This window comes from Asterias amurensis, chromosome 3, assembly GCF_032118995.1.
Source record: "Asterias amurensis chromosome 3, ASM3211899v1".
Taxonomy (NCBI): Eukaryota; Metazoa; Echinodermata; class Asteroidea; order Forcipulatida; family Asteriidae; genus Asterias; species Asterias amurensis.
This window is the reverse complement of record NC_092650.1, coordinates 16,236,070-16,260,519: the sequence shown is the minus strand read 5'-3', so window position 1 is coordinate 16,260,519 and position 24,450 is coordinate 16,236,070. Positions and strand designations below refer to the sequence as shown.

General features: G+C 39.3%; 1 protein-coding gene across 1 annotated transcript; it reads right to left on the bottom strand.

Annotated features, from left to right (window-relative positions):
• Nucleotides 1–160: 160 nt before the first annotated feature.
• Nucleotides 161–24,225, bottom strand: LOC139934980 (CCR4-NOT transcription complex subunit 10-like). The gene is made up of 15 exons (XM_071929413.1): nucleotides 24,112–24,225; nucleotides 20,592–21,154; nucleotides 19,846–19,999; nucleotides 18,086–18,237; nucleotides 17,228–17,305; nucleotides 16,003–16,086; nucleotides 15,014–15,266; nucleotides 14,705–14,913; nucleotides 13,249–13,373; nucleotides 11,749–11,919; nucleotides 10,532–10,720; nucleotides 7,967–8,094; nucleotides 6,802–6,989; nucleotides 6,047–6,122; nucleotides 161–4,964 (listed from the first exon to the last, which is right to left on the bottom strand). Exons 2-15 carry the CDS (start codon nucleotides 20,874–20,876, stop codon nucleotides 4,780–4,782), a joined length of 2,277 nt encoding a protein of 758 aa, XP_071785514.1. The 5' UTR covers nucleotides 20,877–21,154; nucleotides 24,112–24,225; the 3' UTR covers nucleotides 161–4,779.
• Nucleotides 24,226–24,450: the final 225 nt, after the last annotated feature.

The window sequence follows — 24,450 nt, the reverse complement described above, 5'->3', positions numbered from 1 at the left end:
TTTTCAACTGGGTGCCGAGTTTGTATTTGTACATGTGCCGAGTTTGTATTTGTACATGTGCCGAGGTTGCAAGGTGCCAAGTTTGCAAGGTGCCGAGGTTGTGGGTGCCGAGTTTGCAAGGTGCCGAGGTTTTGGGTGCCGAGGTTGCAAGGTGCCGAGGTTTTGGGTGCCGAGGTTGTAGGTGCCGAGTTTGCAAGGTGCTGAAGTGACCGGTATGCAACACCTAAAGGAGGAACACTTTGACAACAACAAATAACTGAAAATATGCATTATGTGGGTTTTTTTTCAAAACATACCCGCTGTATTTCTTTATTAAATTTATTCAACAAATTTGAATCTTTACACAACTCACAAGCATGTTAAAAAATTATTGACTACACACACTCTAAATAAAAGTCCAGAAATACACTGTATATTATCAAGAGAGTAATGGCTCTAGCCCCAACAACTGTCTGACTATTCAATACCATCCAAAGTGGTTTCCAATGATGGATAAACTATGCCAGTCTGCAATAATATCATCTGGTAAGTTGCATCCACACAGTACACACTAGTCTTGGTGCAAGACATTTCTCGTTTACCTCTCACACAAAGTGCTGCCAACTCAACAACAGCCCCACATCGACTGTGCTGTGCGTGAAAGGAAAACCAGAAATGTCTTGAACCAAGACTAAGTACACACATATACACTGTTAGTTCAGTTCACAGTTGTGCCACCTTACACAACAGCCGAATTGATTCAAATGGTTGGTCAACTTGCTGAGTAACATTAAGCCTAAGCCTAAGCCTAAGCAAGAGCCTGAGCAAGAGTTTAAGGCCCAGTCACACTGCAGCGATAACGATCACGACGCAAAGAGAACCCGCTCTATTGGTTGAATTGCAATACGCAGAATAGGCCCACACTCATTCAACCAATCGAGGGTGTGCATTGTTAACATTCTAGTTTTTGTTCTTGTTATCAAGGCCTGTGTTTCCAGGGGTCGATTTCACAAAGAGTTAGGACTAGTCCTAACTTAGGACTAGTCCTAAGAGATATCAAAAACATACAGCTAGTCCTAAGTTAGGACAAGTAACTCGCCCTAACTCAAGATAAGACTAGTCCTAGTGAAATCCACCCCAGGCCTTTAATCCAGAGCTTCAGCCAAAACCGGAAAGCCGGAGCCAATGCCAGGGTTTCCAAAAAGACATGAAGGACCTTTGATTTTCTTGATTCTTATTATTAAGGTCTGGATACATACATTGTATATGGGTATTTCATACTAAGACTATTCAAGAGAACTAGACAGTGTCCAAATTGGTGGGCTCAGGCTATGGGGGGGGGGTCATCATGTGTTAAAGTATGGAGCATTCTTAGACACGCCCATAGCAACAGTCATAGCCGAAGCCATAGGCGCCAATTCGGAAACGGCCATATATTCAGAGAAAAATTAATAAGAGAGAAAAAGTTAATAACCTCTGTGGTTAACAGTCTGAGAGAGCCGACAGTCGACAGTTAAATAAATACTCCAACAGTACATCAATGGAAGACAAGACATGGTAATAATTTCATGTCTTTATGACGAAAATAGTTCAATCATGAAAATAAGACAAAAATCAGCACAGTTTTCATGGCTTTTCCCATTGAAACAGAACCAAGAGAGTGCCGAGAGCAATGATACCTTGAGGCAGCCTTTTTGTTTTTCCAGCATAAGTAAAAGTTTCCTCTAAACACCCTTGCATACAACATCACAAGCTCAAAATAGCGCCCTCACTGAGGTCAATAATGAATTAAGACTGGCTGAAAGTTGTGCACAGCAAGTCGAGTGGACGTTTCCGGTGATTGACCTCAGTGATGGCGGCCAGCCAACGCCAGGGGTCAAATGGTTAATCGGTGACACTGGGGGCAGCAGACTGAAGACATGAGCGAGCCGAGCGTTTTTTACATGGTTTTATTTCTAAGATTTAAACCCGAAACAATGAACCAATGTCTGTGCTGAAGACAGGCAGGCCAATATTAAAGGCAGTGGACACTATTGGTAATTACTTGAAATAATTATTAGCATAAAACCTTACTTGGTGACGAGTAATGGGGAGAGGTTGATAGTATAAAACATTGTGAGTAAACGGCTCTCTCTGAAGTTCGATGGCCGCTTGAGCTCAAATTTTTACAGGTTTGTTATTTTATGCAAATGTTGAGATACACCAAATGTGAAGGCTAGTCTTTGACAATTACCAATAGTGTTTTACCATTTAAGCAATGCGGGCAAGCATGAAAAAAAAAAAAAACATGTGAGCGTCCTGGTTCCTTATTCACTCTGACAACAGTATCAAAATCAAGATTCCAATCCCCCGAAAATCATATCAAAGAAGAAGTTTTCACAGTGGAGGTACTTTTAAAATGTGTTGAGCAAGAAATAACCTAAATGTTTGCCACTCGGTCATGTCACAGCTCTATGAGTAAAAGCTTGTAAAGTAAGTTATTCACCTATGAAGAGCAATAGAGACGTAGGTCATAGTGGCTGCAGCTGCGGCTTGCTCGTCATGTGAACAAGCATTTAGCCATAGCATGCCCAGGGCAACACCCTTAGCAACAGCCATAGCCACAAATGCCACTTCAAAACACTGCATAAAGTCTAATTCATTTCAGCGAATTCCAGCCACAATATTTTGGCCTTAAATAAGCGAAGTTCATGTTTTCACTTCCAATCAACAACAACAAAAAAGAATAAAAGAACAAAGACCTAATTTAATAAAATTGTAAAGCACAAAAAGAAATTGTCAGAAAAAATATTGCTAGGCCTATGTTAGTTTAAAAAGGCGAATGTAGGCGTACATAGGTGTACGTAGGCGTACATAGGTGTACGTAGGCGTACATAGGTGTACGTAGGCGTACATAGGTGTACGTAGGCGTACATAGGTGTACGTAGGCGTACATAGGTGTACGTAGGCGTACATAGGTGTACGTAGGCGTACATAGGTGTACGTAGGCGTACATAGGTGTACGTAGGCGTACATAGGTGTACGTAGGCGTACATAGGTGTACGTAGGCATATGTAGGAGTATGTAGGAGTTAGTAGGCGTACGTAGGAGTATACAGGCGTAAATAGGCATATGTCTGCCTAGAAGTATGTTCCTACCCCGGATAGGAGAGAGTCTCCTCCGATTCCAAAAACAGTTATTTTCATCACCTCGAATGGTGACGTACTAGGAAAATGCTATGTCTCAAAAGGTGGCGACACATATTGTCTCTGTACAATTAATTACACCGCTGGTATTTACACATCAACACAGTATCATACATACCGAGAACTGAAGTAAATTTACCTCAACATTTGTACAAATTCGGCGACAATCTTTCTATTTTTTTAATGAGAATGACAGGAAGAGAGGAAACTTTAGACTAAAACTGAGAAAAATTGTAAATGTTGTTGTGCACTTCAATAATTGCCCAACTGATAAAGCCAAATATAATTGTTTCTATGAAAATAAGGTCACCAAAGGCATATTTTAATGTCTGGATATTTTGTATACAATTTTTGTATAGAATATTTTATCTGGTCATGTTCTGATGTACCCAGTAGTATTTGTACCCAGTACTATAGTACTACCAGGCACATTGGAATAGTATACTATTCCAATAGTATACTATTCCAATAGTATACTATTCCAATGTACCTGGTAATATTCGGATGTACCCAGTTGTATTCCGGCGTACCCGGTAGTATTCTGATGTACCCAGTTGTATTCTGATGTACCCAGTAGTATTCGGATGTACCCAGTTGTATTTCTGATGTACCCGGTAGTATTCTGATGTACCGGTTGGTATTCTGATGTACTTGGTAGTGTTTTGATGTACCCAGTAGAATTCTAATGTACTTGGTAAAATTCTGATGTACCCAGTAGTATTCTAATGTACCTGGTAGTATTTTGATGTACCCAGTAGTATTCTAATGTACCTGGTAGTATTTTGATGTACCCAGTAGTATTATAATGTACCTGGTAGTATTTTGATGTACCCAGTAGTATTATAATGTACCTGGAAGTATTTTGATGTACCCAGTAGTATTCTAATGTACTTGGTAGTATTTTGATGTACCCAGTAGTATTATAATGTACCTGGTAGTATTTTGATGTACCCAGTAGAATTCTAATGTACCTGGTAGTATTTTGATGTACCCAGTAGAATTCTAATGTTCCTGGTAGTATTCTGATGTACCGGTTGGTATTCTGATGTACTTGGTAGTATTTTGATGTACCCAGTAGTATTCTAATGTACCTGGTAGTATTTTGACGTACCCAGTAGTATTCTAATGTACCTGGTAGTATTTTGATGTACCCAGTAGTATTCTAATGTACCTGGTAGTATTTTGACGTACCCAGTAGTATTCTAATGTACCTGGTAGTATTTTGATGTACCCAGTAGTATTATAATGTACCTGGTAGTATTTTGATGTACCCAGTAGTATTATAATGTACCTGGTAGTATTCTGATGTACCCGATAGTATTCTGATGTACACAGTTGTATTCCGATGTACCTGATAGAATTCTGATGTACCAGGTAGTATTCTGATGTACCCAGTTTTATTTGATGTACCCAATAGTATTAGGATGTACCCATTAGTATTAGGATGTACCCTGTAGTTTCTGGATGAACTCGGGTTCCTGGATAGATCTATGTACCAGGTAGCCATTATGTCACGAAAAGAAAAGACGGAGGATTAGTTAACATTTCTAAGCAATCACTGAATGATGTCTCAAATCAAAAATAATAAAACATGGCGTCTACATCACCGCTATGTCTACTTCTGCCAGGGGTCTTTGTTGTTTCGTTTGTTGGGGGTTCCGGAGCTGAAGACCCCCTGGGATGAGGAGCCGTTGTTGAAGGAGCTCATTGTCCCGACGGAGAGCAGTTTGGACTCAGACGGCTTGAGGTAGGGGATCAGTTGCTGCTTTTTAACCATCTGCAATGCTATCTGATGGTTACCTGTGAACAGCAATATGAAAAGGAAAGTCAGCAACTGTGTTCTTACTTCACCATGTTCACCTAACAACCCAATTCGAATGCCATCAATTTTGCTTGTACTTGTGAAATGTCAAAATAAAAAAAAGTTAAAAACTTTGTTCTTACTTCGTCAATCGACCCAAAATTAACATCAACTTTGTTCCTACTTCAACTAACGACCCGATTCTAACACGTTCAACTTTGTTTGTAATTCACCTAATGACCAAAAACAAACGCCATCAACTTTGATCCTACTTAATCTTACCACCCGAAACATACATCATTAACTTTATTCTCTTTCATCTAACGATCTCACTCGAACAGCATCAACTTTCTTCTAACACGTCTAACAACTCAAAACAAACATCGTCAACTTTTCGTCCACGACCCAAAATGAACATTATCAACTTTGTTCTTACTTCGTGTAACGGCTCAAAATAAACGGTGTCAAATTTGTTTTCTTGCCTATTCCAACAAACCGAAACGGACATCAAAACTTTGTTCTTACTTCTTCTAACGACCCAAAACAAATGTCACCGACTTTGTTTTTTTGTATCTTTCTTGATAATTCTGCATATAAATCAGGATTACATCAAACACAAAATGCCCAATCGACTCCACCTTTAAAGGCAGAGGACACTATTGGTAATTACTCAAAATAATTTTTAGCATAAAACCTTTCTTGGTGCGAGTAATGGGGAGAGGTTGATGGTATAAAACATTGTGAGAAACGGCTCCCTCTGAAGTGCCATAGTTTTCGAGAAAGAAGTCATTTTCCATGAATTTGATTTTGAGACCTAAGATTTAAAACTTGAGGTCTCAAAATCAACCATCTAAACGCACACAACTTTGTGTGACATGGGTGTTTTTTTCTTCCATTATTATCTCGCAAGTTTGATGACCGATTGAGCTCAAATTTTCAAAGGTTTGTTTTTTTATGCATATGTTTAGATACACCAACTGTGAAGGCTAGTCTTTGACAATAACCAATAGTGTCCACTGCCTTTAAGGGTGTAAAAAGTATTAAAAAATTAATAGAAGAGAAATGGACAACAGAATCTCACCTGTTTGTAACTCAATATAGATGCCAAGGAAGAGCGCCTGCTGAGGGATCTCACTGGTGGGTAACATACTGCATGTCTGTATAAGCCACAAATCATAAAAGTGAAATTAGTCAACCGCGAAAAAAATCATAAAATGACAACTTGCTCCAACAGAATTACACAAAGTTTCAGTTTATAAATCAAGAGGTTTATTCCCTTGCTTGCAGCAGGGTGTAAAATGTACAGTGTTGGAATTTTAAATATTAAATTCTGCTTACAAATTAATTCATGCTTGAAAGCTTTTCTAAGTTTGACTCTGTCCCAACTTTATAAAAACCACAAGACTTTGAGAAGCACAACAAAGCCTGCTTGGCAGAAATGGGCTACAAGCACAAACAAAACTTGACAAGTTCCATACTCATTAAACTGATCTGCAAAACATTTTCAATTCATCAGCTTTTAGGTGTAAATTTTCTTGATTATCATGATCAATAATAAATCAATCTGACAAATGATTCAGAGTTTAGAACTTTGAGCTTCATAAATATGGGATAGAATTCAGGTATTTGAGCTACCTGTGTCATGAAATATTACTTGTTTGAGGCACTTCCTAGCCTCAACCCATTCACTATGCAGCGAGTGTACGCAAGCCAGATTCAGAAGCAAACTACAAATTTATTTTGGAAATTGATTAAAAAGATATTCAAATTAAGAACTTTGAATTAATATGAAATAGATTCAAGTGTTCAAGCTAGCTCAACATAAAACAAACTTACCTGTTTGAGGCACTTCCTGGCCTTGTCCCATTCACTACGCAGCGAGTGTGCACACGCCAGATTAAGGAGCATCGTGGCCCGGGCGACCTGTATCGACGCAGGGAAGTATTCAGACACGGCTACGTGTCCCTCCATTCCGTCGTGACCTTCACCCTGACCTGCGTCTGATTTATCACCCTGTCTCTCACCTGGGTCAAGAGGTTAACAGAGGTTAATAATAGTAAGAGAGCAAAGGTCTTGACGATGGCAACATGATGAAACAGTCACAACTATTGCTTTTGTAATATTCTTTTACTAATGTTAACTAACTAGTTTCTAAAAATAAAACAAAGGATGCTTTATAAGTGAATTTTCTTGATTTGAGGTTGAACAAAGAAACATTACTAGAGCGGGATTTGAACATATGACCTCAGGATTAATGGCAGGTGCTCTACCAATTGAGCTATCAAACCTCTCTATTTTGTCAATATCTTTGTTCGGGATGTTAGTCAGAAGCCATACAACTAACAACCGCCAAGTCGCCAGGCATCACACCAAAGTTTACTTTACAACCTGGGAAGCGGCAGCCGGGAGATTACCTATAAGGGGATGCAACTTTTTTCATTTCCGATACCAAATAATAACTTGAAATGATTTAGGGTTGCTCAATTTATTACTTTTGACTGGCAACCCCGAACAAAGATATTCACAAAGTAGGGAGACCGCCGACAAAGGGCTAGACAGCTTAATTGGTAGAGTGCCGGCGAGTTAATTCAGAGGTCGTTGGTTCAAATCCCACAAGCCGAATATACCAAATTTTTCCGAAGACATCCACTCATAGAGTTTTATATAAAAACTAGAGGGCACACTGGCCTAAATACGCGACCTGGCACATGCATCGATTTCCTATATTGAACAAACAGGCATTGCTTAGCATGTGTTTGTGCGGCCATTTTGTAAGTTGACAAATGAGCATTGCGTCAGCGTTATATAAACACAAACTCCAACGTGTACTTCATATTCAGCGCACGTGCAGAATAATATATCGTGCGTGTCTCCTTGCAGTGGTCCCGTTGCATTTGTGTAAGAAGCATCACCAGTGCGCCCTCAAGTTCTTATATTTACTCTATGTATCCACTATACATCCCTACACTACAGATGAAACAGACTGAATTAAGCGTCTAACCATGTTCTGGAAGTACAGGAAGCACAACGGATACATCACACACTGAATCAGGAGCTAGATGCTGGATGGCTTCTGATATCTGGTCCATGTTGATTAATGCCTCGGCAGCGTACAGATGACCAAGGAATCTACAGACAAATTGAATCAGTTATTATTATTACAATTTATTTAATCTACATTTTATTATTAGTTTATTTATTGAATAGCAAACAGTGGATACCCGCCATTCATGTAAAAAAACATTACTTATATCTAAATACCCAAGACAGTTTATAAATCCATTCTGATTGGTCTAAAGGAGATCACGTGGACATGTTTGAAAGTCTGATACAAACATGGTGAGAAGTGTAAAAGCATACGCAAAGTGCACAAGCCTACACATGGCGCTAATTTATGTGTAACACAATCAAGGTATACCAGTACTCAATGTTAACCCATTAGAATGCGGACTTATGCGTAACAGTTGACCCTTTGTGAAATAGAGCCTGAAGACGAGACCGTAAGTGAAAACCTAAACGTGACAGTAATGGAAAATCTAAAGGTGACAGTCAAGGAAAATCTGGACTTGACAGTTTTGAAAATCTAAACGTGACAGTAATGGAAAATCTAAACATGACAGTAACGGAAAATCTAAACCCGACAGTAATTGAAAATCTAAACCTGACAGGTATGGAAAATCTGGACGTGACAGTAATGGAAAATCTAAACGTGACAGCAATGGAAAATCGAACATGACAGTAATGGAAAATCTAAGCACGACAGTAATGAAAAGTCTAAACGTGAGTCATGGAAAATCTAAAGCTGACAGGTATGGAAAATCTGGACGTGACAGTAATGGAAAATCGATTCGTGACAGAAATGGAATATCTAAGCGTGACAGTAATGGAAAATCTAAATGTAACAGTAATGGAAAATCTAATCGTGACAGTTAAGGAAATTATAGAATGTGACAGTAATGGAAAATCTAAACAGGACTGTTATGGAAAATCTAAACATGCCTCTAATGGAAAATCTAAACGCAACAGCAATGGAAAATCTAACCCTGACAGTAATGGAAAATATAGAATGTGACAGTAATGGAAATTTTACATGCACGACCCTGCAAGCTTATTCAGCCATTACAAACAAGAACAAGAATACAAAGCAATACTTCCGAATGGGCTTGGCGCAACATAGCCCCACACATCTGGTTTAAAATAACAAATACATGTACACTAAAATAGTATCGGCCGTTGCAAACTGCTTACCAACCAAAAGGACCTATGGTATAAATGCAAATAAAATAGTTAATGGCCTGGGGCCAATTTCATAGAGCTGCTTAAGCAAAAAATTTGCTTAAGCACGAAAATAGCTCGCTTATATTACACATGTTACTGGCCAAAATTTCCTGCCATATACATTGCTTAAGACTAGTATTAAGCTGTTGTTTACTTAGCATTACAATTGAGTGGAGTCTTGGCCGGTAATCTGATTTTACTAAGCAATGAATTTTTTGCTTAAGCAGAAATGTTTGCTTAAGCAGCTCTATGAAATTGGGCCCTGATGTTTTGACCCTAGGAAAAGTCTTCCTCAATAGGCTAAATGACAACACAACAAATATGAACAGGGCCCAGCATCATAGAGCTGCTTAAACACAAAATTTTGCTTAAGCAAAAAAATATCCTTGCTTTGTAAAATCAGATTACCCGCCTAGACTCAACTCAATTGTTATGCTAGGTTAACACCAGCTAAATACCAGTCACAAGCAATGGTATACGGCATGAAATTTTTACCAGTGACATGTGTAAAATAAGCGAGCTATTTTCGTGCTTAAGCACATTTTTTGCTTAAAGGGAAGGTACACGTTTGGTAATTACTCAAAACAAATATTAACTTAAAAACAGACTTGGTAACGAGCATTGGAGAGCTGTTGATAGTATAAAACATTGTGAGAAACGGCTCCCTCTGAAGTAACATAGTTTTTGAGAAAGAGGTAATTTCTCACTAAAATAATAAAAGACTTCTAGCTAGAAGTCTTTTATTTCTATCTGAAAGTACACAAACTCGCCAACAAGGGTGTTATTTCTCTCATCACTTTCTCGCAACTTTGATAACCAATTTAGCTCAAATTTTCACAGGCTTGTTATTTTATGCTTATGTTGGGATACACCAAGTGAGAAGACTGGTCTTTGACAATTACCAATAGTGTACCTTCCCTTTAGGCACTTCTGGGAGATTGGCCCCAGGTAACTAAGTGTTACATACGCAGTGAAGTGGAAATACATGAATAGAAAGAGAGAGTCAGAAAGCACCTAGAAAAAAGCAAGGGGTAAACAAATAGACTATAGACCGTATTGAATAACCCCTTTTTATGAAAGTGGCCATCTTGTAGGTCAAACCGTATGCGTGTCTACCTGCGTACATCAAAGAAACATGCAACATGCAGCGTTCCCGGGTTTGATTTCTATGGCACAAGCACGCACACGCACACACACACGCCACCTTGTAGGCAAATATCTGAACGGTGACGCCATATTCAACACGGTCAATACACACAAAAATTCACTAGTGGGGGGTGCTACGTACTTGAGAGAGCCCGGGAGTCTAGTCTGGGCCAACAGAAGCTTAGTGAACTCCAAGGTGGTCACGTTATCGCCTAGGGATAAGGAGACGTAGGCACTGCTGGCTAGGATAGAACATCGTAGACTGGTCAGATCAACTGGCTTCAGGGCCTGACCCGGTGGCGCTGCTAGATGACCGGGGCCTGGCTGCTTACTGGATAAAAAACACACACAGCAAAATCAAACTTTTAAATTATATTCCATAAGGGTAACAAGTTATTGGCATAATCAGAATCAGACAAATAAGAACCATATTAATTTTGGTTTACCCATATACACTGATATGTGTTAGCACTGTATACTCAGTAGTATCCTGAGCTCTGTGAAAAAAATCACAGGCAAATAACTCAGCTGGGATTCGAACCCACAAAATAAAAAGCAGTTACAGTCATTCATGTTAGCGTGACACTAAAAGCTCTATACCTTATACATATTCATGACCTAGAGTCATATTCTCACTGATCCCTTTAACATCACGTGCCAGAGGCTATATTTTCTGTTTACCAAGCGTGCACGCAAGTATTCACGCACATGGTAGATATGCATGACAAGTTCGATCGTCGTGTTGTATGCATGTGTGAACACCGCCATAGCGACATACAACACATCGAAAGATGGCGGCGCAAGTTAATGTCAATCTACGTTTCCCAGATCTCAATGATGTCGAACTAGAGAACATGTATATATTTTGTTTTACTAGACCTCATATGAGGTCTAGTAAAACAAATACATGGCTAACATTCAAAAGCTATGTCTGTACCAAAAAAAGTCAGAAATCTAAACATCCAATATTCCAAAAGTAACAATGTCAGAAACCAAACATCCATTTTTTTAAAAGTGAAAAAGCCGGAAATCAGATTTAAGATGCCTAAGATACACGCTACTGGGCCGAGAGAAAAATAATTCACCACGCATCACCGAGTTCAACTTCCCGCCTGTATTTCCCGCCTTCGTGCATCACCAAGCTAATCCGCCGCCCAGTACTTAAGCAGCATGCAGCATCAGAGTCCAGCATTCTCCAGAAGACGATCAGAGCATACTGATCGAAACGTCAAGTTAAACCAACGGTTCTTTTCAGAACCTCCCCAACTCATTTAGAGATAGTTATTACATGGTGTTACCGCAAACTCTTCTATATCTTATTTCCACCAGGCAAAGTTTCAAATCCTACTCAGAATTTACCTTGTTGAATCGGCAGCCTCGGATGAGTCGCTACTGACGCTGCCTCTAGCTGTGATCCTACTGGCCGATGAGTGAGAAGCTTCGTCAGGTAGTAGAGACAGAGCGTTGGAGAGACACAGCGAAGCAAACTCCAATGTAGCTGCTGGAAACGCAGCGGACTGTCCATCACCGCTATAAGGAAACAATCAGAACACAAAAAACAATTTCTAACCATTGGTTCCTTTCTGAACCAACACTACTACAAAAGAGGTTTATTGGTTCCACCACAAACCTCACCTGATTGTACTCCCACCATGCAAAGTTTCAAATCCTACTTATAATAATAATAATAATAATATCGAAGTCTTATATAGCGCACGTATCTACCAAACGAGGTACTCAAGGCACTGAGTATATACAAACTTTCAGAAAGATAGGTAATTGCAGTGATGAATTCTGAGACCAAATTATTTAGCACCTTATAAGGGTTTACAAGGTGCTACGGCGCATTAAGCAGCCACAACCAGGAACACCGGGGCGAACCCCTTCTCTTTTGGATAAGTGCACTGGGTTCTTTAACATGCGTTACACAACACATGGGACCAACGACTTTACGTCCCATCCGAAGGACATACAATGTAGCAATGGTTAAGTGTCTTGCTCAAGGACACAGTGTATATAATAATAATAGAAGGTATTTGTAATGCGCCAAATCAATCTTAATTCTAACCCTCCCCTGAAATGTATTAGTCCAGTAAATGAGTGATAATGCAAAAAATAGTTAAAGGCAGTAGACAGTATTGGTAATTACTCAGAATATTTATTTGCATAAAACCTTACTTGGTAACGAGTCATGGGGAGAGGATGGTAGTATAAAACATTATGAGAAACAACTCACTCTGAAGTGGAGTAGTTTTCGAGAAAGAAGTAATTTTCCACGAATTTGATTTCGAGACCTCAAGCATCTGAACACACACAACTTCATGTGACAAGGGTGCTTTTTCTTTCTTTATTACCTCGCAACTTCGGTGACCAATTGAGCTCAAATTTTCACAGGTTTGTTATTTTATGCATATGTTGAGATACAGCAAGTGAGAAGACTAGTCTTTGACAATTACAAATAGTGTCCAGTGTCTTTAATTCATAAAATTGCTTTTGCATATTTTGGAGCTCTTGGTAAATAGAGTTTATTGATCAAGAATGGTCTTCAAAATAATTGTTTGGCAAAAAGAAACGGTCATTTTCTAAAGTAAAACGTTCATTCATTGATTTTGATATGGTTTTCAACATGCATACGCATTTTTCATTTAATGATCACTAGGAATATGAAACTGCAACTAATGACCTTAAAACAATGAGCCGACATGGTGATTAAAAGACACCAGGTGATGGCGGCAACTCCAGGAGTGCGCCACCATTACAACCTGATGACGACATGGTGTCAAATCTTATTCTTGATCAATAATTCTCAAAATCATACAACAGGATTTTGAAGTTAGAAATTCATGGCAGAATCCGTACCTGTATTTATATTCTGATGACCCAGGGGACAGGATCACTTTACGATGAGGTCCTGTACCAATCACGTTGCGTACAATCCCACGTCTAGGGCCGTCCCCTGAGACCTTTCCTTCCGGTTCAGCACCCTGGAAAAAAAAGTAGTAATCAAATAAATAGTGTGTAAACCCTCCTCTATTGTTGGTAACATTCTCAGCGAGTTAAAAAATCTATTGTATGGTGGCACAACTGTGTACATGTGTATACTGTGGTCAAGTGGTTAGACTGCAGGACTTGCAATCACAAGGTTGTGGGTTCGAATCCCCCAGCTAACCGCTGATTTCACAATGACTAGGACAAATATTGTCGTCTAGTTAATGAATCACAGTTTCTTGATTTGTGTTATTCATAATCATAGATGTTAAACCAATGTTTGTGAGAGAGATTGGCTGTTGCCAGTTTGGTGTTTATATCCCCTTGTGGGAGTTTGCCGAGTTCCCTTGATGGGGAGATCATTCAAACAAACAAACAAAATACTGTGTGGATGCAATTCATCACAAAGTTTGATAGTGTATGTAGACTGGCAAAGGGTTAACTATTACTCAAAACCATAGTGGATGACATTCAGACAGTAAGAGGGTCGACTGTGCACTGTGTAAGCATTCATATTTTATTGCCTGCAACCACACTGTATCATCGTAAATCATATGGATGATATTAATAAGTTCATCCGTATTGACTGTTAAGGGGGTAACCCTGTTTCAGGCCCAGAAGTAGGTGACAAAGGCCCTGGGGAAAAATAGATTGTAGCCCACACCTTGAAGTGGCCTTAAGGCTTTGTGTGTCTAGCGACACAGGAGGGTTGACTCTGTACAGTGTAGGCGCATTCACCACATGATAGCATAATGCAGGCTGGTGTTTCTACCATTCAAAACCATGTGGATGATATTGAATGGTCTAACAGTAGTAGGGTTGACTGTCTACTGTGAAGATACATTCACCTTATGAGATCATATTGCATTCTGGCATATCATTCGAAACAAAATATAGATGATATTGATTGGTCAGACAGAAGGAGCGTTAAGACAGTAGGAGGGCTTAATTACGAATATAAAGAAGAAAATAGCTACACGACGCTGATGTGGCAAAAACCATAAGGTCATTCAATTCAAAAACCAAAAGGTCATTCAATTCAATTCAATGGACTTGTTATTTTTTAGATTAGATTAGATTAGATTAGATTTATTTATTTGTCCACGTTAAAAACATAGAAAATTTTCATGTTGACAGTAACAATTAAACATAAAGTTGAAAACAAATAACAATGAGTATAATAATGAAATAAGTATGCTAAATGATTTAACAGCAATACAATGTATAGACGTTTCAAAGGTAATAACTATTGACCTCTTCAAGCCTAGGCAAAAATTGAGAGAGAGAGTTGAAAAATAAAAATAAATAATAAAAAATGGCAACTCACAGATGGTGTTGAATTGGCAGCGATGCAACATTCGGCCAATCTCAACCAGAGCCGTGGGTTCGTTGGGTAAACCTGTATGGCCTCCGTCAGGCATTCGAATGCCGCTAGAGGGCGCCCTGCGTGGAGCAGCTGGATGCCCGTGTTGTACAGAAGCTCGTAACGACGGTTCATACCCAGGGTTTTGATGTGACGATTGTTTAAGGATTGACCTGAGAGAAGACACAAACAAGTGATTGGTTTAAGTATTAGGTATAAAAAATGTTTGTTGCATGGATTAACAAAATATATATAAGTAAAACAAACTCCAACCTTTGCGTTTGGGCAGCTCCGCCATTGCGTTGGCATTTTCCTGCAGTGCCCTCCGTCCGTAGTAAGCAGCCAGATGGTATTTTCCCATGTAGAAGTGGATACAGGCAAGGTTATTGAAGTACATGACAGGGACGCACTGGCCCGTCTTCAAGAAGTCGCTTGACGGAGGAACGCTGTTCAGCAGCTTGATGGCTTTGCGGTAATTCTGACGGATGAACTCAAAGTTGCCTTTCAGAAACAAGGAGGCAGCGCACTAAGTAGTGACAGGGAAACAGGATTAATAGGGATGAGATTTTGATTCAGGCACTGGCTGGACACTATTATTACTCAAAATAATTTGTAGCATAAAACTAGCCTATGCTTCAACATCTGAGCCCAATTTCTTTAAGTTGTTAAGCGTGAAAATTTTTAAGCAAAAATTGGGTGGGGCAACCAGTTGCAAAAAGGTCAACCTTGTGGAATTTGGCTGGTAAACTGTTTCTGCTAAGCAAGATTTGTCTGTGCTTAGCAAGCTTTTGTTCTTCAAGGATTCGGGTACCTTTTCAAAATGTCCATAGATTTACATTAAACTTACAGGGTTTGAAGATAATGATAGTGGAAAGCTTCCCTTCAAATCTTACTTACTGAGGTGCTGTAGTTTTCAAGAAATGAGTAAAACATAGTCATGAAAATCTGTTTGTAAATGCTTAAAATAATTTTTGTGTCATGAGACGAAAATTATTTTCATGACATTGTTTTACTCATTTCCCAAAAACTACAGCACCTCAGCACAGAATATTTTCAGGGAAGCTTTCTACTATCATTATCTTCAAACTGTGAAAGTTTAGTGTAATCTGTGGACATTGTGTTTTTTGTCCTACAAAAAATTACATACACCCTTTAAGCCAATGGCCCAAGGCTATGTAATTGGAAGGAAACAATATGAAGCTTTGGCTACCATTTTAAATTTATGAAACCCATATGATCCAATGAGTGATGGCATGACTTACTGGTCCAGCTGAGTTCATGACAGTTTTGATTTCACGCTTGCAAACTTTGACGTGCTTCAACTGTAGGTAGCATCTGGTTTTCAGCTGTAGAAACAAAATGTCAATAGTTTTAAAACACAAATTATTTATATCGAGTAATAAACCGCAAGGGGAAATGACTGAGAAAAGTTTTGTTAATTTTAAAGGCAGTGGACACTGTTGGTAATTACTCAAAATAATTGTTATCATAAAACCTTTCTTGATTACGAGTAATGGGGAGAGGTTGATAGTATAAAACATAGTGAAAAACAGCTCCCTCCGAAGTAAAGTAAAGTTTCGTATAAGAAGTAATTTTCCATGAATTTGATTTCGAGACCTCATATTTAGAATTTGAAGTCTCGAAATCAAGCATCTGAAAGCACAACTTCATGTGACAAGGGTATTTTTTCTTTCATTATTATCTCGCAACTTCGACGACCAATCGAGCTCAAATTTTCACAGGTTTGTTATTTTATGCATATGTTGAGATACACCAAGTGAGAAGACTGTTTTTTTTTTGTCAATTACCAATAGTGTCCAGTGTCTTCAAGTTGAACAAAGACAAAGTAACTACAGCCTGACTTGAACCTGTGACCTCCAGATGAAAGGAACACGTTTCCTTGGATCGGCCGAGTTTGTCTTTGAAAAGCGTTTGTAATCGTTTGTTTTAAAATTCATATGGTGAGAAAGATGTTTTAAAAGTAGAATACAATGATCCACACACATTTGCCTTGAAATTGTGTGGTTTTCCTTTTACTTTGCGAACTAACACGGTCGGCCATTTATGGGAGTCAAAATTTTGACTACCATAAATGGCCAATTGGTTTGTCGACGAGGTAAAAGGAAAACCACGCAATTTTGAGTGATACTTGTGTGGATCATTATACTCTACTTTTAAAACATCTTTCTAATCATATGCATTTCATAACAAACTGTTACAAACGCTTTTCAAAGACCAACACGACCGATCCAAGGCAACGTGTTCTTTTAATGTGCACTCCACCACTGAGGCATTCATCCCTAAAGGGGTCCCTATTTCAAAATGAAAAAGGGTGCTTTTCAAAATTGGGGTAGCCACCCAGAACCCTTGGAGTAAATTTTGACTGGTCCTTTAATGTGTTTCAACTGGAATTTGGCCAACGGATCCAGTGTTAAGGGAGAACGCTACAAAGGTCTCTATTTCAGGATGAGATTACGATGAACTTACAAGGTGTAGGGTCGGCCGATACTTCTCCGGATCTTGTCCTGTCTCCTCAGTGCTATTGGATTCCTTGTTGTCTTTGTTCTAAATATGAAGATGAAGAAATAAAAATAACAATGTCAATAACAATTCATAAATACCTAAGACAGTTTATCCATTCTGATTTGTCGAGAGGGCATCACGAGGTGTTGCTTGAACGGATGATATAACACCAGTAAAAAGTGTTTTAACATGGGCGTGACACGCCCTTGCACCTGTGCGTATATGACAGTTTCTTCATTCCTATTGGTCGAGAGCAACGGCAGGGACAGGTGTGCCACATCATGTGATACGCGCGACGTGCACAGCATCTCCTTATAAGGAGTTGTTTACCCCAGGGCCTAACCATTTCAATGCTGGAGGGGTGTTGTGTTGAAAGAAATCATTGAACAATTATAATTTTTGCATTTATTTTACCTTTTGACCAAAAAGTGTTGATGTTTTTTTACCGAAAAGGTATTTATGAAAGGGAATCAAAGTGTGTTGAATCGGTTTTCAATTAGTGGTTTAAACCCGCCGAGGCCTGGTTCTTGATAACTTACCTCTACTTCGTCTCGGTAAAATTATCAAGTCCAGGCCTCGGCGCGGGATTAAACCACTAGTTGAAAACCTCTTCACCACACATTGATTCCCTTATAGTAAAGTGCATTTCTTCCATGTGGCAATTCTCTGCTTCTGTAAGTGCAGATCCTTTGCTTGCGTAAAGCAGAGATATGAAATAAGCCATGGTGCCTTGCATATTGGAGATTTTTCAGACATCACGGAGTAATCACCTCTCCGAGGATTATTAATGGAAAACCTTCTGCCACTATTAATTCTACTCACGCTAGTTTCCGACGTGCCCTTGTTGCTAGCATTCTCAGTGGAGAAGAGTTGTTTCTCCAAGTAAGATATAATGGCCAGAGCTTTCTCCGGTTGGTACGTACTCAGGTAGGTCTCTACTAGCAAGAGTAGTATCTTATGACCCAAGGATTCCTCTGTGGTGAAAAGAGAGAAGTACATTAAAGGTACTGTCCAGGACTGGTAGAGCTGACAAAATAGTCAAAGACAGTGCACATGTTTTATGTGGCCATATTGACCCATTTCACCGGACGTCATCATCAGAAAAATACTGAACGCGCCATACTGGTGGGCAATTTCACTGTGCGTTTTCATATATAACTTTATGCCGTGCACTCTGCAGAGGCGACGCGACGTTAATACACGTAAACCTAACTGCCAACCAACATGGTAAAGGTGGCATCAGTCCCCGCGTGTGACGCGCCTGCAAGGGGTCAATACATGAAACTGCAAACTTGTGCTTAATCCGTTGAGTCAGAAATGGTGAAAAACCATAAAATGCAGTTTTAAGCCTGTGAACACCTTGCCCTTATTTTGCGGTAGTAAATGAAATCAGCTGTTGCTTTGTCTTTTTAGGTTTCGGATAGTTTTCCTAAAATGATAAGACTTCATTTCAGAGGGAAAAAGTTTCCAGAAAAAATGATTACGGTATGAACTTCATAATCAGTAAGCTGACTAAAAGTTTTTATTTTTAACACTCCTGTATATATCCTTTTAAAATTGTATTCAATAGACAAAACAACTTTCAGACAGGAGCCAATTTCATGAGGCAGTATTTTTTCCTTATACCTATCTGAAGGACAAGGGCATTTATAGTTTTGCTTAACGACAGTGGACATTATTGGTAATTGTCAAAGACCAGTCTTCTCACTTGGTGCATCTGAACATATGTATAAACTAACAAACCTGTGAAAATTTGAGCTCAATTGGTTGCCAAATTTGCGAGATATAAATGAAATAAAAAACACCCTTGTCACAGGAAGTTGTGTGCTTTTAGATGCTTGATTTCGGGACCTCAAATTCTAAACTTGAGGTCTCGAAATCAAATTTGTGGAAAATTACTTCTTTCTCAAAAACTATGTCACTTCAGAGGGAGCCGTTTCTCACAGTGTTTTATACTATTAACCTCTCCCCATTACTCGTTACCAAGTAAGGTTTTATGCTGATAATTATTTTGAGTAATTACCAATAGTGTCCACTGCCTTTAAAGGGTATATGTACTTTTTCCTAACAAAAAACACAATGTCCACAGATTTACATTAAACTTACACAGTTTGAAGATTATGATAGTAGAAAGCTTCCCTTGAAATTTTACTTACTGAGGTGCTGTAGTTTTTGAGAAATGAGTAAAAGTAATAATTTTCGTCTCAGTTTTAGCATACAAAAACGTATTAACCAGTTATGCTATGGTTTTGGTATAATATCATAACTGGTTAAGGGGATTTTACATGCTAAAACCATTTTGGTCTCATGAGGCAAAAATGATTTTGTGACTTGTTTTACTCATTTCTCAAAAACTACACAACCTTAGTTAGTAATATTTGAAGGGAAGCTTTCCACTATCATTCTCTTCAAACCCTGTAAGTTTAATGTAAATCTGTGGACATTTTGAAAAAGTACCCGAATCCTTAAGTACACAAATTCATGACCAAATCCACAATTTGACCAGAACTTGACCACTAAATGGTGGGCTCAAATTGAGGACATTTTTGCTTCCACATGCAGCTACCAAACTAAGTACTCACCTAGTGGTTCAATGATCTGGAACAGCTTCTCCAGAATGCGGATGGCTTCGTGATGTTGCCTCATATGATAAAGGATGACGGCGTGATTGAAGAACAGTATGGCATGGTCAGTGTCTTCCAGTGTATCTATACCACCACTCAAGTTGACATGGGCCTGGTTTACATATAATGAATAATTCAACAGCTCTTATGAATAATTCAATTCACAAGGTGGGGGGAGGGGTCGAACCCCCTTCTCTTATTGCAAAGTGTACTACACAAAACACAGGTGCAGTGTATCTATACCAACCATCCATTTTTAACTAATATCTTTGTTTGGATGTGCTAGTCAGAAGCCTTTTTAAACCTGTAACTACTGTGTAGCTATGGATCACATTTTGGGGGTACAAGCCGGCTGCGGCTTCTTTGATATCGAAAGGGTTAATCAAGCGACAACACTCATGAAATCAGTAAACCTTTAGGGAGAATCCCAGGGTAATTACAAGGTTCAAGGTACCGAGATATAACAGGCCTGTATGTTTCGTTTTCGAAAGGGAAAGGGTACCAATTGAAGGCATATTCTACTTGGTAAAGGGCACCCAATGAAAAAATTGTAAATTTCTACTGTAGTATTTTAAGGGCACCAAGGCAATGACCAGGGGGCATGGGGGCAATCACCTTCATTGCCTCTGTGAAGTATCAGGCCTGTATAATATCGCCTGTTTGAATTTTACATTCCTCCCTGAGGGTCTGGTAGAGTGACTTACCTGAGAACACACATTGCCGAGGCCCTTTCGCATATCATCTATCCTCGAACAGCCGGACTGGAAGAACTTTGCCACGGTCAGATTATGGTTGACCTTAATATCGTTGCTCCTCATCTTAGCGAGGGAGTGAAGTTTCTCCAGGCACGGAGCGTAGTGTCCAGCCTCAAAGTCATGACTGGCTGCCGTCGCTAGTTCCTTCTCTTCTTCGGTGATGACCGGGATCGGGGATGGGACGGGGGACTCCGAAGGACCCTCTTTCTCCTTACCACTATCCTTGTCAGCCATGTTTTTGTTTTTTTCTCGTTTTTTTTCTCACATAAGCATAGTCTGTAAAATGTCGTTGTAAGTATAGATCTACATTTAACAGGTTTTGTTGGGTTTTGTAAGGGTCTTTGTAAGTGTGTTTTTACATACAGGCTCTGTGGAAGTTGGACAAACTTCAAACTAAGGGAAATTGCAATCTTTTTCTCAAAATGTTTTTACTAGGAGGGGGTGGGGGATGTTGCCGTTTAAAATTATTTTCAAGAACCTTCAGGCTTAGCTGGTTCTAAAGCTCACTCAATCTGAAAGAAAAAAACAAACAGGTAAAACATCTCAAAAATGTTGACAACATTGAGAAGTAGTGAACAGCTTTGTTTGATACAGTATGTGTATTTATCTTAATAAACTAGAGTAGAGGAAGCTAGCATCATAATCATATTCATGGATGGTAAAGGGGGAACGCCTTTATTTATATTTATACATATTTTAATGATTCCTGTAAGTGGCGGCTATCCGCTGTTGGACATCAGTAATAAATAAATAATAAATAAAAATTTAGGCAAAATTGGAAAATAATGGGATAAAAAAATGAAATGAAATGGAAAACGGAGTCACCAAATTGCTTTGGAAATCAACATTCTTGTCATTGAATTACAATTAGCGCTACATTACAAATACATGTATGCATTACCACGATTACTACAGATAGGTGGTATAGATGGGTAACAATACATATGTTGGGCGCGATCGGTCAATCTGCGCGATCAACCGATTGCGCTGCGCTATTGAACAATCAAATTAAGATCAATTGGTCGCGCAGCAATCGGTCGATCGCGCAACAATCGGTCGATCGCGCAACAATCGGTCGATCGAGCAATGACATCTTTGCGCGATTGACCGATTGCGCTACGAGTATTTTTTCCCGTTATTAGCGATCGCGCAGGAAAGGCTTTGCGCGATCTACCGATCGTGCAGGAAAAGCTTTGCGCGATCAACCGATCGTGCAGGAAAAGTTTTGCGCGATCTACCGATCGTGCAGGAATGGGTTTGCGCGATCGACCGATCGTGCAGGAATGGTTTCGCGCGTTCAACCGATCGTTGGGGCGATTTCTCAAAGCAATAAAATTCATAGCAGGACAAATTTTCAGTATCACCATAGTGATTTATATAGTGACGTCACACTACGATTGATTTGCAGTTTTTGTGAATTCGGCCCCTGAACATCAGCCGATCGCGCCAAACAATTTCTGCACAATCGGCCGATCGCGCAAAACCATTCCTGCACAATCTGCCGATCACTCATAACCATTCCTGCACAATCGGCCGATCGCGCCAAAGATACAACTTTCAAAACAAACAATTTAAACTGTAGAAGCCGAATGCTAGTCATTTTACTATGCCTTCTTGTAGTAACACCTGCTGCGTAACCAAAGACACGCGCACGCAGTGATGTTTTTACTCAGCTTTTTCGTTCCATCCGAAAAGAACCATTGCACGCTGGCAGCGTGCAATGGTACTTTTTGGATGGAACGAAAAAGCACGGTGTGTGACTCAGCGTGCAATTGTACTTTTATTTGCTATCACGTGACGGACAATCCTCCAATCAAATGGCAAGGAGCTGCTTGGGTGTTATATAAAATGCATTATCAACCGCCATCTTTGATGTATTAACAAGGGAAAGTGCAAGGGTATAGGCGCTGCGCATGACTCTCGGCCAATGGTAGCTCTCCATGCATGCACAATTCATCAAATATGGCGACCGATGACGCCTATTGAAATCCATCTACATGTATATTGGTAACTTTTATCTTTACAAAATTTTCAAATATAAAATAATAGGCACACACAACCAACATTCTGATCTATGCATGGCAACAAACTGTACAAGCGGTGTGCGTGAAAGGAAAACAAGAAACGTCTTTCACCAAGACTACTCGGCAGGGCATCAATTCAATGGACCCTTCCCATGAAATATGCTAATAACATTCACGCATGCGTACAGACCCTGTTGGTTGGCAAACGCCATAGAGTTGTGCACTAAGCAGACGCACAATCGCGTCTGCGTCACGCACCCATTAGCCGTGTACAAAACAGCGCGATACTCCCTCATTTTGCCAACCAAAAACGTTAGTGCGCACGCAATTTACATGTTTCATGGGAAGGGTCTATTGGCTGGTACCTGCAGTTCAGGGCTTGGTTACCAAAAAATAAAGCATTGAAAATATCGGGAAGTCACAAAATGGCGATGCGACGTACCAACCTGGAACATTTGTGACTGTTTCGCTCCAGGATCTGGTAAGTTTTTGTATTTTTTCCAAAATGTTTTTAGGCCTAGTAATATTATAGTATTTAGTGTAAATAATTCAACTGAGGTAATAATAATATTATAATAATATTTATTCGGGCAATCACATACTACAAGCACATGTATGTATACATTAAAAATATTTAAGAAAACAAAGTAAAACAATAGTGGGGTGCCCAGGACAGCATAAAAGTTAAAAAATAACTTCCGGCAAAAGGCGTATGTCTCCTAAATCCCCCAAAATACATTTAGTTAAGGCACTAGAGAGGGCATATAAAAAAGCACAGAAGATAATAAAAATCACTGAACAACTATAAAAAGCAAACAAGCAAAGATATAATTATAAACAGAAACGCACAAATAAAGGATATTCATTACAAAGCAGTTAGAACTATACATCAAAGTGGTTTTTAGAGCATTACATAAAAATTCTGGTAAGGGGACACAAATGAAATGACATTGACATTGTGACTGTTAACAGGTCTGTTGGCAAGTTACTTACTCCAGCTATTATGAGCATGATGAGTAAAGTAAAACGGCAGGGGGTGGAAAACTACAAATCTGACATTATTTTGGGATGTGCCTTTATTAACAATTGAATCTCGCATAACTTTCCGTATGGCGCCACCACTTTATCACTCATTTTTACAAAAAGGGATATCTCATTAAATTAGATACTATTATTAGTTCATATCGAATGAAAAAGTGGTGGCGCCATACGGGCCAGGGAGGAGTGAGTGTGTGGTGTAAACTGGTTGGGCGACATGACGAGATGCGGATGTTGTGAATGTTTGATTGAAATTGAATTGATTGATTGATTGAAATTGAATTGATTAAGTTAACATTCGATTACCAAAAGGTAGGAGGTATGCAAATTCACCTGAAAACAACGACAATTGAAGATATATGGGTATTAAACGCTTAAATGTACCATCATGTAATAGCAATACTCACCTTTGAAATCCGATAAATAGTTGTAGCATTGAGGTAGAATTGTAGTAACATTTTTAGGAACGAGAGAGGATGGGAACACGGCACATGCACTGCAAGTTCGCTCCAAGAAGTTCGTGCAGGGTTTTGTAGCGGTCACAAGCTAGGGCGCCACCATGCGGCGACTCAGGGAAGTAACAACGGCGCCCTCTACTGCTCTTAATATAATTCTATCAGTGTGAAAAAAGACAGTCATAGAAGTAAGAGAATTGTAATATTTTGTGCAACCATAAAGGCCTATTTCAATTTAAAATTACTAGACCCTTTCAAGGGGAAAACCACCAGGACACCTTTCCAGTGTTT

Excerpts from the sequence above, each read along its gene's own strand:
- LOC139934980 (XM_071929413.1), bottom strand. The coding sequence starts at position 20,876 with ATGGCTGACAAGGATAGTGGTAAGGAGAAAGAGGGTCCTTCGGAGTCC. Across the intron at positions 13,374-14,704 it reads CTGCCAATTCAACACCATCT|GGTGCTGAACCGGAAGGAAA; the intron begins GTGAGTTGCCAT and ends TTTTTTTTCCAG. Across the intron at positions 11,920-13,248 it reads TCATCAGAATATAAATACAG|CGGTGATGGACAGTCCGCTG; the intron begins GTACGGATTCTG and ends GTTTCCTTATAG.